The sequence below is a fragment of the Xenopus laevis genome, chromosome 8S (genome assembly GCF_017654675.1).
Source record: "Xenopus laevis strain J_2021 chromosome 8S, Xenopus_laevis_v10.1, whole genome shotgun sequence".
NCBI classification, from domain to species: domain Eukaryota; kingdom Metazoa; phylum Chordata; class Amphibia; order Anura; family Pipidae; genus Xenopus; species Xenopus laevis.
In genome coordinates this window covers 89,170,042-89,186,414 of record NC_054386.1, presented here as the reverse complement: position 1 = coordinate 89,186,414, position 16,373 = coordinate 89,170,042, and the positions used below count along the sequence as shown (strand labels likewise).

Sequence of the window (16,373 nt, the reverse complement as noted above, 5' to 3'; positions counted from 1 at the left end):
GTTGGGCCGTAAGCCGCCCCCTAAAATCCTGCCGCCCTAGGCCTGGGCCTAGGTGGCCTTTCCACAAATCTGGGCCTCTATATTCTAGTCTCTCATTCAATTCACTGCTTGGTTGCTAGGGTATTTTAGACTCAGCTGCTGACATTACAAACTGAAGAACAGCTGAAGAAAAAGCTAAATCATTAAAAAAAAAAATCACAAATAAAAAAAATGAAGACCAATTGCAAATTGTCTCAGAATATCATTCTTTACATCAGGCTAAAAGGCAATTTAAAGGTAAATGAACAGCCCCTCTAGGACATTTTTAGCATAAGGTTTCTTAAAATGCCCTCCAGGGGTTGTTTATCCGCAAGTATATTGTAATATATTCACGCTGGCCAACTATGTCAAAGTCATCCCTGGTCTGGCCACTCCTACACTCGCTTTCATCTGATTTATTAAAGGAACAGTAGCACAAAGAAATAAAAGTGTATGAATGTAATTTAAATATAATGTAGTGCTGCCCTGCACTGGTAAAATGTGAGTTTGCTTCATAAAGACTACTTCAGTTTATATCAATAAGCTGCTGTTGAGCCATTAGTGATGTGCGCACCGGCTGATACCCGCGGGTCTGGCGGGTTCGGGACGACCTCGCACCTCTATTTGCGGATGGCAGGCAGGTCTGGGCTAAGTTCTTCTTCCTGCTCTACCCACCTGCCACCTTGAACTGCCAGTCTGCCGGCTTCCGACTTCCAGCTTCCTTAACGCCCACCCCTTTTTTTTTTACGTCATCGGCAGCGCGGGTCTATAAAAGGAACCCAGAAGTCGCGAGCAGGCAACAGTTGATGGAGGGCTGGCTAGGGTCGGGTGCGGGTCGGGTAAAACCCAACCCCAGGGCTGGAACTAGGGGTAGGCAGAGTAGGCACATGACTAGGGCACAAAGCTGTGGGGGCACCAGTCATGCACTTGCTCTATCACCTACCCCATGTCCAGTCCCCTCTCTCCCCGACTGTGTGCGATATATCCTTGTCTTATTGCGTCCTGCGAGCCAGCGTCAAACTGAAAAAAGGGCTAAATGCCACAGATTACATAAAAGATAAGAAATTCAATAAAACACCATTGTAGTCCTTAGAATTTATTTGTTATGTGCTATGTAACCTGTGAATGTTCTCCTTTTTTCCAGCTTGAATGACAGTCTCCGTGGCAACTTATTTATATTGACTATAGTAGTCTTTCTAAAGCAAGTCCATTACAAGCAACAGTACATTATATTTTACTTTACTTTAAAACACCTCTTTTTTTGGCGTTATTGTTCCTTTTAGAATTCTCCCATTTCAATCTGCATACATTTATGGTGGTAGCAAAACAATCCTATTGTCTTTATGTCATTTATTGCAATTTTTTTTTTAGCAGAATAGTAATCCAAACTGCAGATAGATCCCTTAACTGGAAACCCCAAGGTCTCAAGCATTCAGGATATCAGATTTTTTACCTGTATATATAAATGTAGCCATTTATGTTGCTATAATGATATAATCCTTATAATACCCAGGAGCTGTGAATCACCTATAAAATACAGTATGTTGGTACTAATAAATCTGTGCATTACATGCACTGCTGGACATTTGCAGGCAGACAATCTACCAATCAGCATTTTGGAGAGCTCCACGGAGAATCCATCTGTCTTGTAAAACACATTTGCTTCAGCAGTACAAGTGATTGCAGCTTGTCGGAGCTGTGCGCTGCCACTCTATATAGCATTACTTATAGCATTGCACACAGAGGGATTTGGGTTATGTTGGCACATCTCCAGTACTAAGAAGAGCATTCTGCATGGAGTCTAACAAGCTAAAGGCAGCTCATACCTGCAAGGATTTGGGTGTCAATGTTTGCTAGAAGAGTAGCCAAAGACTCACACATAGAAGGTGTCCGGCTGACTAATAAAGACTTGCTTTGGTTCAGCACCGACGGGAGATGAAGGACTTTCAGCAATGTGAGTAGAACTCAACAGGTGCCTTAGGGCTGGGGATTAGGTTCTATGGTCAGGGAAGGGACATGGCACAAGTTTGAGATTCTGAGATTAGTATAATTAGTTGCTTAACACTTTTTTAATGGTTATATTTATGCATACAGATTTAATCAGGGATTATCATGAAAATGTATTGGTTTGTGCAAAAATTCAACTGCACGCTTCATCATCTGCATTTTTCATGATAGAATAAAAGATATATAGAATCAGGTGTGCAATACCTCAATAACATACTTTACAAGAAGGCAACACAACTGCTTTATAACATCTTTACTGCTCATTAGAGAAAACAAAAAAATCTATTGTACAAACCCTTACTCGCACACTTGTGAAAGAATGCCCAATATTTTACACACTCATGAGAGAGGGGAGAGGTGCGTGCTGACTTACTAACTTAATGGAGAAAGCAAACATCTGCCACACTCATGTGAGAAGGTGAGACATACAGTAACACTCTATATGAATGGGTTAGTATGAAGGCAGAAAATGTTATATGGAAATATATGTGTGTGTGAATGCATAAAAAAAGAATGTTTCCATGTGTAAGGCAAAATCTGTGAGTGCAGTGATTGTGCATTTATAAATGCTAGTTTTAGTTGTCCCTGTGTGTGTTGGTGCATAATAATTTATGTACATTGCTGGCTGTTTGTAAGGGTGTCCTTACCTTTTTTACCGATGAGCCACATTCAGACGGAAAAAGATTTGGAGAGCAGCACAAGCAAAAATATTTTCCCAGGTGGTGTAAAATAATTGCTGTGATTATTGGAATCTGAGAGGGGATTCTGTTTGGCAGTACACCTATTTATTATGCAACCAAAACTTGCTTCCAAGTCAGTAATACACAAAGAAGCACCTGCTTTGAGGTCAGTGGGAGCAACATCCAAGGGCTTGGTGAGTAGCATGTTGCTCGCGAGTCGGTGGTTGGGGATCACTGGTACATACGCATGTCTGTGTTTGCCTGTGAGTGTGTTTGTGTGTGCAAGAGGAAGTAGTGTTTTAATGTTGTGGGTTTGAAAATTCTAATTCTTTTTTATTAGTGTGTGATAAAGTGTTGTCTTGTGTAACAATAGTTGTAGAGTGCAGCATGTGAGAGCAGTCCCGGGCCAAGCCGTCCGGGTGCCCTAGGTGACCCTGTCGGCCACCGCACTCCCCTCCGTACGCACACCCCCCTAATGGAGTTTGTGCACACATGCGCAGAGAGCCGGAGGGGACGGCAGTGAAGATTGCCAGAAGGGAGGGGAAAAAGCCAGAGGGGAAGGGAGGGGAAAGCGGCGGAGGGAAGATCGCTGGAGGGGAGAGGGAGGGGAAGGGAGAGGGAGGAGAAAGTGCCGGAAGGGAGGTGTCAGCAGCGAACATGGACTAGGGGTAGACAGAAGACAGGTACCTGTCCTGCGCCCCCCTTTCATTGCGCCCTAGGTAGGTGCCTCTTCTGCCTGCCCCTAGTTCCGGCCCTGTGTGAGATTGCCATGGGAAAAGTGCTGTAACCGTGAAGTTTTGTGCGTAAGACACACGGAGATACTAGTAGCAGCTACTTGTCACGGTACAAAACGCCAGAAAATACCTGTTATGTTTTGGAGGATGAGTAGAGTATGACAGTGCTTTATTAGCAGAGTCTCATGCAGCCATTACACAAAAGTAAGCTTTCACTTTTAAGCTACCAGGAAGTATGCACAGTATAAGTATGAGCACAGTGACATCTACAGGCCATTTGCATGAACACCACATATTCCCCCTATAGTAGGAAAGCATTTGGACAACTATAATAAACAGCAACATTAAACAGTATGCATTTTAAAGCAATAATATACATTATTCACATCACATAGTCCTTGGTCCATGCAGGTAATTTTCTGATTCTCTCAGTACGCCTTATCGGTTCACTTTCTTCAGGCCTGTTGAAGTTGACATCAGGAGTAAGTCTTCCATCAAATGGAGTTTCTCCAAATTCATATCTAACAGGAGCAAGACAACTTGCATCAGACAGTTCATATGTGTATGGTCCTCGCTGGCGTCTCACTTCAAATGGTGTAGTAAATGTGGATTGTCCTTGTTTCAGTATTCCTGGTTTCTTAATTCTGACTAAAGATCCAGGCTGAAAGTGCACTTCTCTTGCACCACGTTTTCTGTCAGTATAAGCCTTGCATTTGGCAATGTCCGCAGTAGATGATTTTGTAGGCACAGTATTTTGTGGAAGTTTGATGTCTGCAACATGTAACTTAGTGCGCATCTGTCTGCCATGTAATAATTCCGCTGGAGATGATTGGGTTGTTGCATGGTGCATTGCTCTGTAGTTATGTAGGGACTCTGTTGTAAATACTTTCCAAGATTTCCCAGTAAGATTTGCTGTCTGTAGTGCTTCTTTCAGACTTCTGTTGAATCGCTCGATTTCTCCATTTGCTTGTGGGTAATACACTGAAGATTTCCTATGCACAATAATTCCTCTCTCTCAGAAAGGATTCAAACTCATATGTGACAAACTGTGGTCCGTTGTCTGATATTAACTCCTTTGGATTACCTTCTCTGCTGAAGACTGTAGACAGAAATGTTATTATTGTAGCTGATGTTATATGAGAAATTCAATTTCTGTCCATTTACTGTAATAGTCCATCAAGGTTATAGCAAATCTACAGTCTATAGGAGCATCTGTAAAGGGACCGTCAATATCAATAGCAAGTTTTTCCCATGCTGAATCAGGGAATGGTACTAGTTTTACATCTGGTCTCTTGTGCACAAAGTTCTTTGCATGGCCCAGTGAAGTGTAGCTTTGTGGTGAAATGTTTTGGCTGTGTGGCAGGCACTGGTGCTGTAGTAATGAGACCATCAACTAATTGTAGGTTTAATGCAGCAAAGAGATCCCTTCCAAGTATAGCAGTTACCTTATTCACAATATAAAAGTCACATTTTGCAGTATTTGATTCAAATTGTACTGTCACTGGCAAGCAACCAAGCACAGGGATTGGATCCTTTAAGTAACTGACTAGTTTCAGGGCAGGTGCAACAAGTGGATCTTTTGCAAAGTATTTCAAGAAAATATCCTTTGGTTGTATAGAAACAGCTGAACTTGTATCAAGCATCAGGTTAATGGAGTGTCCCTTGTCAGCAGAAGCAGTACTGAGTGCATTTAAACTTGTCTGGAATAAATGTACCAGCACCACAATACCCTGCCATAGACAATACTGAGAATTGCTTCTGCAGAAACACACTTTCCCCCTACATATAAGTTTGCACAGGAGCAGTAACCCATAGTAATAAGCTTTTAAAACGGTTAATTCCACCTGCTGATTGGTTGCTATGGGTTACTGCTCCTGGCCAAACTTAGTGCCTTTTATTACATAACCCAGTGTCATGGCAAAGCTAGTTATCACTATTTTCTATTTTTGTAGCCGTGACAAGTAGCTGCTACTAGTAGCTCTGCGTGTTTGTCGTCTTCAAGAGTTGTGTGGAAATAGGTTGGTTGTGAGTGTGTTGCAGTGCTGTGCCTAGAGGTGGCCATACACACACAGAATTTATCATTACGATTTTCGGTATGTCTATGGAGGGAGATGAGATGATCCACATCGGCAAAAGACTCAGATATCGGTTGGCTTGTTGATCAAGCACCTTCAAAGGTGGCCAGGGACCAATGATCACAAGAAAGATCGTAATTGTTATGGTAGGAGAGAGTGCTGTGTGTAGAAATGTATGTAAGAGCCATCAAACAGATGTTATTTGCCGGCTATTGACAAGCTTGTTATCAGCCTTTGGTTCCATTTAGTATCTGCGGCACAGACTCTGTGATAATTTCGATCTTATCAATCGTTACACAGCCTGATCCCTGATCACGCCGGGCCATAGAAGACCGTTGCAGAAACATTTTCCGCTGGAATGTAAATACATTGACCGGATTGCTAGCAATTTTCTTTTGGCACTGATTGAATTTCCTACAGTAGAAGCCATGAATATTCAACTCCCAGCAAAAAGGTCATCTAATGATTTATCACAGGCGCCTTTGCGATGTAACAATGGATGAAACCATTCTAAATGAAATTGATTGAAACTATAAAGAAAGATGCTACGTGTTTAGTGCTTGTTAATAGCCGGGTCATTGGTGGGATTAAATGGCTCTGGATAAAACAAAAGGCAAAGCTGCAATCGATCCGCGGTGCTCAATGAAGTGATACGGATAGGGGGGCAGTCAGAGAATCCCATCATTCTCCTCAATGACTTTGCTAGAAGCCACTCCAGTCCTCATTATTCATTCCACTCTGCAAATAGATATGAAATTAATTGAAATAGGATTGCATTCCTTGGAGAGGCTGCACTTATAGATAATCAAATAGGCGCATGCCTGATCTTAATGATGTGCCCTGAACGGGAAAGCCAAAGCAGTCCAACATATTCTGCCCCATTCCTCTGCATTGATAGTTATAGTATAGTTTCAGTTCCTTAAAGGGTAGCTGTTACCCTATCCTAAAACTGTAGTGGATTCTAATAATTCTTTTTCACAAATAGGTTATTGGGTTTTTTTTCTTATCGTGTGCTTCCTCAACAGAACATTTTCCTCTTACTGCAAAGCACACAACTTTGGTGTTTGTCAGTACAAAATAACAAAGTGCTGGAGTTGGCCAATTAGAGCAGGTGAAATCTGTCAGTGTCTCACATCATGGGTGTGTTATCTGCAGGGATAAAACAGTTAGGTTGAGGAACTGACAAATATATTGTTAAATATATACAACGGAAGCAATAGAAAGCAGTTACATAATAACATATTAGTTAAGAAGTAGTAAAATCGAAGCAAAGTAAAGTATTAGTAATTCAGGTTGAAAAAAAGACATGTTATCAAACTTCAACCTTTTTTGTCTAAATTAAACCTTGTGTCACACATAATTATTGTGCCACGAATAATTTATAGGCAAGAAATTGCAAGATAGCATAGAGAGAGAGAGAGAGAGAGAGAGAGAGAGAGAGAGAGAGAGATTTTGTCAATTTCCCAGCTGCCCCTGGTCATGTGACTTGTGCCTGCACTTTAGGAGAGAAATGCTTTCTGGCAGGCTGCTGTTTTTCCTTCTCAATGTAACTGAATGTGTCTCAGTGGGACATGGGTTTTTACGATTAAGTGCTGTTCTTAGACCAACAGGCAGCTGTTATTTTGTGTTAGGGAGCTGCTATCTGGTTACCTTCCCATTGTTCTGTTTTTAGACTGTTGGGGGAGGAAAGGGAGGGGTTGATATCACTCCAACTTGCAGTACAGCAGTAAAGAGTGATTGAAGTTTATAAGAGCACAAGTCAGATGACTTGGTGCAGCTGGGAAATTGACAATATGTCTAGCCCCATGTCAGATTTCAAAATTGAATATAAAAAATCTGTTTGCTCTTTTGAGAAATGGATTTCAGTGCAGAATTCTGCTGGAGCAGCACTTTTAACTGATTCATTTTGGGAAAAAAAAATTTCCCATGACAGTATCCCTTTAAAAATGAAAGTTTTCTTCCAATGATACACAATGCATCAGATAGACCTGGCACATCTCTTGGTATTTGCTACAAAAATACTTCTTATTGCGTTATTTATGTTCTTATTTCCATATGGGAATAACTAATAATATCCTGTCTTCTGCCAATTATGTCTCAGTCTGAATCACGATCTAACAAATCTGGTTCAACTGAATGAACCATGGAGAGATCTTAAGGAGATTACAAATTTTGTGTTAACATTTTCATATTTAAATGTTACTTGATTTTAATATTTTTAATCCAGTTCTCTGCATATTTCCATGCATGAGAGTGAAGGCTGGCTTATTGCTTGCTATCAGGCATTCTCTATAGATGGCAAATAAGAACACGCCCTAAAAAGATATGGTGTTATTCTACTGAAGTCTGTAATGAATTCCTTCAGGGAGGCAAGCAATATAACAACTCCTACTGCAGATCCCTGTCTTTCCAGTAGCCTCTGGTTGTTGGAGGATGCTGGGAGTAGCCACAGCAGGTGGACCATAAGTTAATGGACACTACTGCTACTCCATGGTGCTACTTAAGGAGCTAGTGTATCCTGTTGTGCCGGTCATTCAAGGAAGCTTCAAACTCAGGTGAGTTGCAGCCTACTAATATAGAACTAGTGACTGTTCCGTTCCAGCATTAAATGAGAAACCAATCCGAGCGGGGCACATCTATTCTACTATATTTCAAGCTGCAAAGTTAGGAAAACCCGTAAAGGGAACAGAGACTTTCTGGTGCCACAAAACTAAACTTGCCAGCCAGTACCCAGCTCATGATTCCCACAGCTATTTCATGTTACTTAGTAGTGAAATCTGTGTCACATTGGGACCATGGAGTTCTTCTAAATGTCACATTCTGATGTCTGAAAGCTCCTTAAATATATTGAGCATCCCCACAATTTCTCATCTATCCCTTGTAGGGGGACCCTGACCACCAATGGGTTTTTTATAGTTGTAGGGGGGTGGGGTGGCCACCAATTAAGTTTTATTTTTACTTTTATGGGGGCCCCCCTGACCACCAATGGGGTTTTTAACTTGTAGGGGGCAGCCCTGACCACCAATGCCGTTTTTAAACTTTTATGAGGGGCCCCTGACCACCAATGGGTTTTTAGCGTCCATGTTTTAGTGCCCATGTTTGTGTGTTTTTTTAACTGTGGTGTGGGGTGCACCTGCCCCTGAATGTGGCTCATGAGCAAAAAAGGTTGGGGACCCTGGAGCTAGTTAGAATTATACTTTATGTACAAGAAACATTTTATTGGTGGTGATGACCTTTAAATAAAATTTGGACTTGTTTACATAAACACCCATGCAGCTTATTCTAAATATCCTTTGCCTGACAATGCAATGGAAAAAGCTGCTTTTGCAATTATAGAATCTCAACCTTCTGATAAGTAAAGGTGGCCATAGACAAAAAGATCCGCTCGTTTGGCGACATCGCTAACGGGCATGGCTATATCGGGGGTAATCTGAACGTTCGGCCCTATGACCGAACAATCAGATTACGATGAGAGCGCAATGGGCTCCGGCACGATTGGTCGGGACAAAATCAAACCTGTCCGATCGACCAAACGACCGATCTCCACCGGACGAAAAATGTCGGGACTCTCCACACATGGTCCCAAAATCGTACGAATCCTCGATTCGTACGATAGGATCTTTGCATCTATGGCCAGCTTAGGGCTCCATTGTGACAGATCAAAATCTGAATCCACTCTCTTGTGTACCTGGGGTGAAGTGGCTTAACCCCCTAAATTCTAGCAGAATTTTGCATTTCATTTGCACTCCTGATGGACGTTTTTTGAACATTTTGTGCTCTCTCATTTCCTGGGAGGATTTTTAGTTTACCTAGGAACAATTTACATTGTTTTTTTTTCTGGGAGAACCTTAGCTTTCTAAATGTGCATGCGTTTTCGAGTATTTCAACCAGAAAACTGTTTCTTTTATGCATGAAAAATCAACTGATTTGGAAAGACTCAAATGTGCAAATACCAGATACTGTATGTATAGTTTTATGTAGATTTTTGGCTTCTATAGATCAAAGACTCCCAGCCATAAATTACCACATTTTCAAAGCACTACAGCAGAATACTTTAGATTCCAAAGCCAAAATATCCTGGAACAGTAGATTTACCCTGGGAAACCATTTATTTCAAAAGTACACATTCTGCTAAATCTAAAATGGGAAACCGTGTCTTTGTACTCCTAATAACCAAACATCAAAGCTTGTCTGAACTTGTGATTCCTATAAAAATTTATGAAAAATCACTTTAAAACTTTTGCTTTGCAAGTTTGTATCTCCCCCATTGCATTAGGTTTCAAGAAAAAACATTCTAAATATAAATGTCAGGGGTTCACTGAACAGTTTGAGGCCCATTGTACATAAGATTTACAAAGTATCTGGTGCTTAGAGAACCCAAAATGAAGTTAGCGCATAGAATTTGTCCCTGAGGTAACTTCAGCTACTGAATAATCAACACATTTACTGCATTTTTTGCAGGGTAAAAACACAAAAAATACATTGAACCCCCAAAAAACCATATGTTGTCTGAAAGTACATTCTGAAAATCCAAAATGGGTAAATACATCTTTCTTCTGCAAACTACCAAACTGCAAAGCTGTGCTGAACATAGTGATTTTTAGGAATTTTCTGAAACTTGTCACAAGCTTACATTTTACCCCATTATATGCCACACATTTTGCACCTTACCAACAAAAAACACAAAAATGCCAGGGGTTTACTGAACAGTTTGATGCCCAATAGATTTACCAAACGATGTGACATTTAGAGGCCCCCAAATGAATGTATAGAGAGGTCAAAATTTATATGGCAAAAACCAGTAACGAAGAACAGTGCGGAATGCAATAAAGTCACTAAAGTCCAATATAATCACTAAAATCAATGTTTTTTTCCCATCTAGTGTAATCAGCAATCAGAATCACAGTACGATTATTTTGGGTTGGTCTAATAAGTTTGGTGTAAGTGTGCAAATGTGTGTGTGCATACTTGGCAAATTGAGTGTGAATATAAGTGTGTGTTAGTGTAAAAAGTGTGTTAGTGTCACTTACTTGTGCAAGGAGGCAGGCAGACCGAAGACACAGGAGATGCTGGAGAAAGTGAGCAATCACGGAAGATCCAGAAGATGCCCTGATATTAAACTACTAGGGGTGTTTTTTTTTTGCCTCCCCTGGTAAAGTCATGTCTCAGACAAGGTTCTTACCTTGCTTCTCTGTATAAACACCTGTCTGTGCCAAAAATGATAACGGATATTAGAAGTCCATTGTGTTAGAGTACCCATTTAGATGGCAGCGTCTAATGTGTGAAAGCAATTAATTCTTTGATTAAAATGTCCATCAGAGACTGAACACAATGTTCATGAGTTGAATGTAACTGATACTTCTCTAATATTTCCTCACTCAGCCTTTCTTGTGCATCTTTTCTATTTCAGGAACGTGGATCCCCTTGAATGGAGACCATGATGTGGGACCAGAAGCTTAATGAGTCTGTAGAGAATTCAACACACGTGTTTTCAGGTCTCGACCTTCTCTTTGATCTTAAGCCTCTGTTTATTCCAATATACGCCTTGTTGGTGACTGTGGCATGTCTAGGGAACTGTGCTCTAATCTTATTAATTGTTTTCACTAAGAAGCTTCACAACACCACCAATTTCCTCATTGGCAATCTAGCAGCAGCAGACTTGGTTATGTGCCTTTTCTGTGTCCCTCTTACGGCCTCTTATGCCTTTGAGATCCGTGGCTGGCTATTTGGGGAATTCATGTGTCACTTTGTCACTCTAATGCAGGCTGCCACAGTCTGTGTTTCTGTCCTCTCTCTGACTGCCATTGCCGTGGACAGATATGTTGTTGTGGTTTACCCAATTAGAAGAAGAATAGGATGCAGGTCATGTTTGTATATCGTTTCTCTCATCTGGCTCATCTCCGTAGGAATTTCCATGCCAACCTTCTTTCATACCCACTATTTGGATCTCAAATCTGCTGGACATGATATGATCATTTGTGAGGAGTTCTGGAGGAATCAGGAGAAGCAGCGCCTACTCTACTCTTGCTCATTGCTTTTCTTGTATTACATGCTCCCTCTCTCTGCAATCACCATCTCCTATTGTGCCATTGCTTACCACCTAAGAAAGAGGAATGTGCCTGGTGCCACATCCCACAACCAAGCTAAATGGTCCAAAAAGAAACAGAAGACATTCCGTATGCTCAGCATCTCCGTCATGGCCTTTGCAATCTGTTGGCTGCCTCTTCAAATACTCAACCTCATCCGAGATATTGACGAAGAGTTTACAATTCTAGATAAGAATTACATTAATGTCATCCAGGTGACCTGCCACCTCATTGCTATGAGCTCCGCATGCTACAACCCATTTATCTATGCCTCGCTCCACGACAAATTCCGTTTCCACCTCAGGAACTACTTCTTTCATCACAAGAGAAGAGCTAACACCATGTCCACCAAGAATTCAAGACACAACACTTGCTCAACGTTGGCTGACATTCCAGTGGTTCTTTCTGAGAAGATTGCTTTGCATGGGCGACTGTAATTGATTATAGAAATAATATAGAATATAGAAATGGAGTTGTGCTGTGGCACACCGGCAACACATTTAACAGAAAAGTACTTGTTTCTTAAAGGTGTTGAAACTGATGGTTATAATAGTAGGGTCGCAAAGGACATTCTGCATACCCATAGCTCTGCCTGACAATTTATGACCTACTATTCAGAGAGATAGAATGGGCAAAACAATCTGTAAAACAGGAACAGCAAATGGTGTTAAGAGATGTCAAGAGAACTCGGAAATGAGTATGCAAATTTAATGAGGCAACATTCGTTTCATGAGTAAAGCTTGTGCCATTCATACTTTTTGCCTATGGTTGTAATTTGCTATTGTTGTTGTTTGTTATTTCTACTTCTATGTTCTACTTTGGGTTCTTACAAGCGCAATCAAAACAAAATGCCAGAAGATGCTGTATAAATAGACAGCTCATTATGCAGAGGCTTCTGACTGGCAATTTGTTTTGTGCTCAGAAAAACAGAAGGTAGAATGTGACTTCTGATAAATAACAAAATCCATAGTTATTTCATCATTAAAACCATAGGAAAAGTATGTTCAGCACAAGCCCTATTCATTGAACTTGTGTTGAAAAGGTGGGACTGCTGCCCCTTTAACTCAGGTATTTGGGTAACAGGGAATTTCCATGGTCAAAGCAAAGTTGTGAATAACTTCTATTTTCTATGCTATGTGTTTTATGCTGAATAAGTAGTTAACATTTTGTGCTGAGCCAGTGAAGTCTTTTGTGCAGCACAATATCAAGTAGGATTTTCATTGTATCATAGTGTATTGATCATTTTAGTGCTGTAGTAAAGGTGAATGTACTATGTACTACGTTTGATGCGATTTACATTATTGTTGGTGGGAAAGCTTTTACAGGAGATTAGTGGCCCGCAAAAGCAGATTGGCAATTAATCTTAGGGAGGCACCAAATCCAGGATTTGGTTCAGGATTCGGGCAGGATTCAGCCTTTTTCAGCAGGATTCGGATTTTGCCGAACTGAATCTGAATTCTAATTTGTATATGCAAATTAGGGGTGGAAGGGAAATCGCTTGACTGAATCCAAAATAGTGGATTCGGTGCAACCCTAATGAATCTAATTGTGTGCCATTCCCCCTAAGTTTAGGACCTGTATTAAAAATTTGCCATCAATGTTCTGGCAGTTATTTGTGACCCCTTTTCCCCCAACTCCTGACACAGTTAAGCACCTGTCCTGTTCTTTAAGACCCAGACTTGCCTCTGATCTGCCCAGTCTCTGCCTTGTAACATAATTGTCCTGCCTCTTCACATAAATGTACTGCCTCTCAGGGGTGCTTCGCCAATGAGGCGAGTTGAGGCTGTTGCCTCAGGCGGCAGTGCCCCACTAGGTACCAGGGGCAGCAAAAATGCTGATCCTGGTACTTTAAGAGCGAATTTCCGGGGGAGGGGGGGCAGCAGCAACTGCTGCTGCCTCAGGCGGCGGAGGGGTCAGGATCGCCCCTGCTGCCTCTTACATCATAATCCCAGCCCCCTAGACAGCCAATAATAGAAAACTTTGCCCCTGTAGCCTAGCCTTGCTTGGGTGGAACATTTTGGAACAACTCATTCAATGACAAGAGCAGGCAAGCTAACATTTTGGAAAAAAACCTAGCTAGGTGCACATTATGTTTGCCCTTTGCTCTTCGCCCTATTTATTAAATGGGTCAGTATTTGTGAAACTGATTTATAGATGGCCTAATAGAGTTTTATGGATTTTAATCACAGCCGTTCCCCTATAAAACAACAAAGCAGTTATCCATCTTTCTTCTTTTGTAAATATGTTTTGTAATATTAATGTGCATTTAATGATCCAATTTTTATGCAGAAGATTGCAAACCTAATTGTACCTAATTTGCTGACAATCAGTCTTAAACTGCAATATTGTCTAAAGAATCCTGAGATTCTCTAGAACATTAGGCTTGTGGCACATGGAATAATTTGTTGCTGACGGAAAATCTGTGCTGCCCGCGGGTTTCACCTGAAAATACACACACACACACAATTCACACCCAGAACAATTACATTTACTGATGATAGGGTGGTCGTGCAAAGTTTTCTTCCACTGCAACAATTATGATGTGGAATGATGATGTGGACAACAAATTGCCCTGTGTTCCATGAGCTTTAAGCTGTACAATATCTCACTGTGCACATGGCTAGATGTTAAGCACAATTACCGAAAAACAACGAAAGTTGTTGTTGTTTTATTTTGTTGTTTCATTTTACAATTGCAGACAAAGAATGTATCATAGATTAGACCAAAAATCTTTAACCAAAAATTAGGAGGCACCCCAACTCCAAAATTCCCATATCCTGGTAAAATTGACAACATTTGGGGGCTGATTCACTAAGGGTCGAATATCGAGGGTTAATTAACCCTCGATATTCGACTAGGAATTAAAATCCTTTGAATATATTCCTTCGATCGAACGATTAAATCCTTCGAATCGAACGATTCGAAGGATTTTAATCCAACGATCGAAGGAATATCCTTCGATCAAAAAAACTTAGGAAAGCCTATGGGGACCTTCCCCATAGGCTAACATTGACTTCGATAGCTTTTTGTTGCCGAAGTAGGGGTTTGAAGTTTTTTTTAAAGAGACAGTACTTCGACTATCGAATGGTCGAATAGTCGAACGATTTATAGTTCGAATCCTTCGATTCGAAGTCGTAGTCGAAGGTCGAAGTAGCCCATTCGATGGTCGAAGTAGCCCAAAAAATACTTCGAAATTCGAAGTTTTTTTACTTCGAATCCTTCACTCGAATTTAGTGAATAGGCCCCTTGGTGTGAATGTTAGACTGTAAGCTCCACTGGAGCAGGGACTGATGGGAATCATGGGCTCTATAAATAAAGGGTAACAATACTAACAAATACAAAGGCTTATGCAGGAAATCCTGTACATAAAATTTAGCCAAAACCTTTATTTATCTGCAGTACAAGCCAGATCCAACAGTACCAGTCTCTGCCTGTTCATTTCCTACTATCTGCTCAGAATTCAGCACCTTTGAAACCTCCATGATAGACAAAAGGTTACTGATACACTTGGGTGCACACTGCATACTGCACTGCTGTTAGCTGAGCCACCCAAGTCATAGCTGAATTATTGCTCGGTGCCTAAAAATATAGACAGCTGATTTGTAAATATTAGTCGCATGCTGCATGATAGCATTAAATCCAGTGCAATCAAAATCATGCATCTTTGTCTCATGCAATTTGATCCTCAAATGGTCACCTATTAAAACCCTTTAGAACATGTGAAAACAACCATGCTGCAAGCAATTATTTCAGACGTATGATGCATGGCTCCCTAGAATGTAAATGCAGTATAACTGATTGATATTCAACCTTTCAGTAGGAGGATTTATATGAGCTGGATTCTAAACAGGTGCAGGGGAGACCAACAGGCAGAGGTTTCTCCTGTTTAATATAGTTTAATATAGATTACAGTCTTGGAACACAATTTATTTTATATAATGCTAAATGTTAAAATTATAAGCAGATGATAAGCAATGACTCTGCTCCATTTGGGATAATATATCTTCTGGTGTCTAAGACAGAAACTTCATATAGGAAGCCAGAGCCACAGAGGTTGTGCTCTAAGTGCAGGGAGAGGGTTTATTAAAAAGATGGTTAATTGCAGATGCCTGCACTCTATAAGACTCTTTAATTGCAGGTTGGACTGGTAAACCTTATGGATAATGTATATATTTTATAGTCTAATCCTATGTCACACTTTTGTTTTACTAATTATTCCCTCTCCTCTGACAATTGTCATTTGCTAAGCTCGCATGACAATGAGCTCCTTTCATCGGAAAACATGTTTTTTTCAAAACACATCAGTTAATAGTGATACTCCAGCAGAATTCTGCACTGAAATCCATTTCTCAAAAGAGCAAACAGATTTTTTTATATTCAATTTTGAAATCTGACATGGGGCTAGACATTTTGTCAATTTCCCAGCTGCCCCCAGTCATGTGACTTGTGCCTGCACTTTAGGAGAGAAATGCTTTTTGGCAGGCTGCTGTTTTTCCTTCTCAATGTAACTGAATGTGTCTCAGTGGGACATGGGTTTTTACTATTGAGTGTTGTTCTTAGATCTACCAGGCAGCTGTTATCTTGTGTTAGGGAGCTGTTATCTGGTTACCTTCCCATTGTTCTTTTGTTTGGCTGCTGGGGGGGGGGAAAGGGAGGGGGTGATATCACTCCAACTTGCAGTACAGCAGTAAAGAGTGATTGAAGTTTATCAGAGTACAAGTCACATGACTTGGGGCAGCTGGGAAATTGACAATATGTCTAGCCGCATGTCAG

At 40.8% G+C, this 16,373-nt stretch overlaps 1 protein-coding gene across 1 annotated transcript; it reads left to right on the top strand.

Annotated features, from left to right (window-relative positions):
* The first annotated feature begins 10,936 nt into the window (after window positions 1-10,936).
* On the top strand, window positions 10,937-12,997 carry LOC108705581 (prolactin-releasing peptide receptor). The gene has a single exon (XM_018242474.2). The coding sequence runs from the start codon at window positions 10,943-10,945 to the stop codon at window positions 12,035-12,037; it is 1,095 nt and encodes a 364-aa protein (XP_018097963.2). The 5' UTR covers window positions 10,937-10,942; the 3' UTR covers window positions 12,038-12,997.
* Window positions 12,998-16,373: the final 3,376 nt, after the last annotated feature.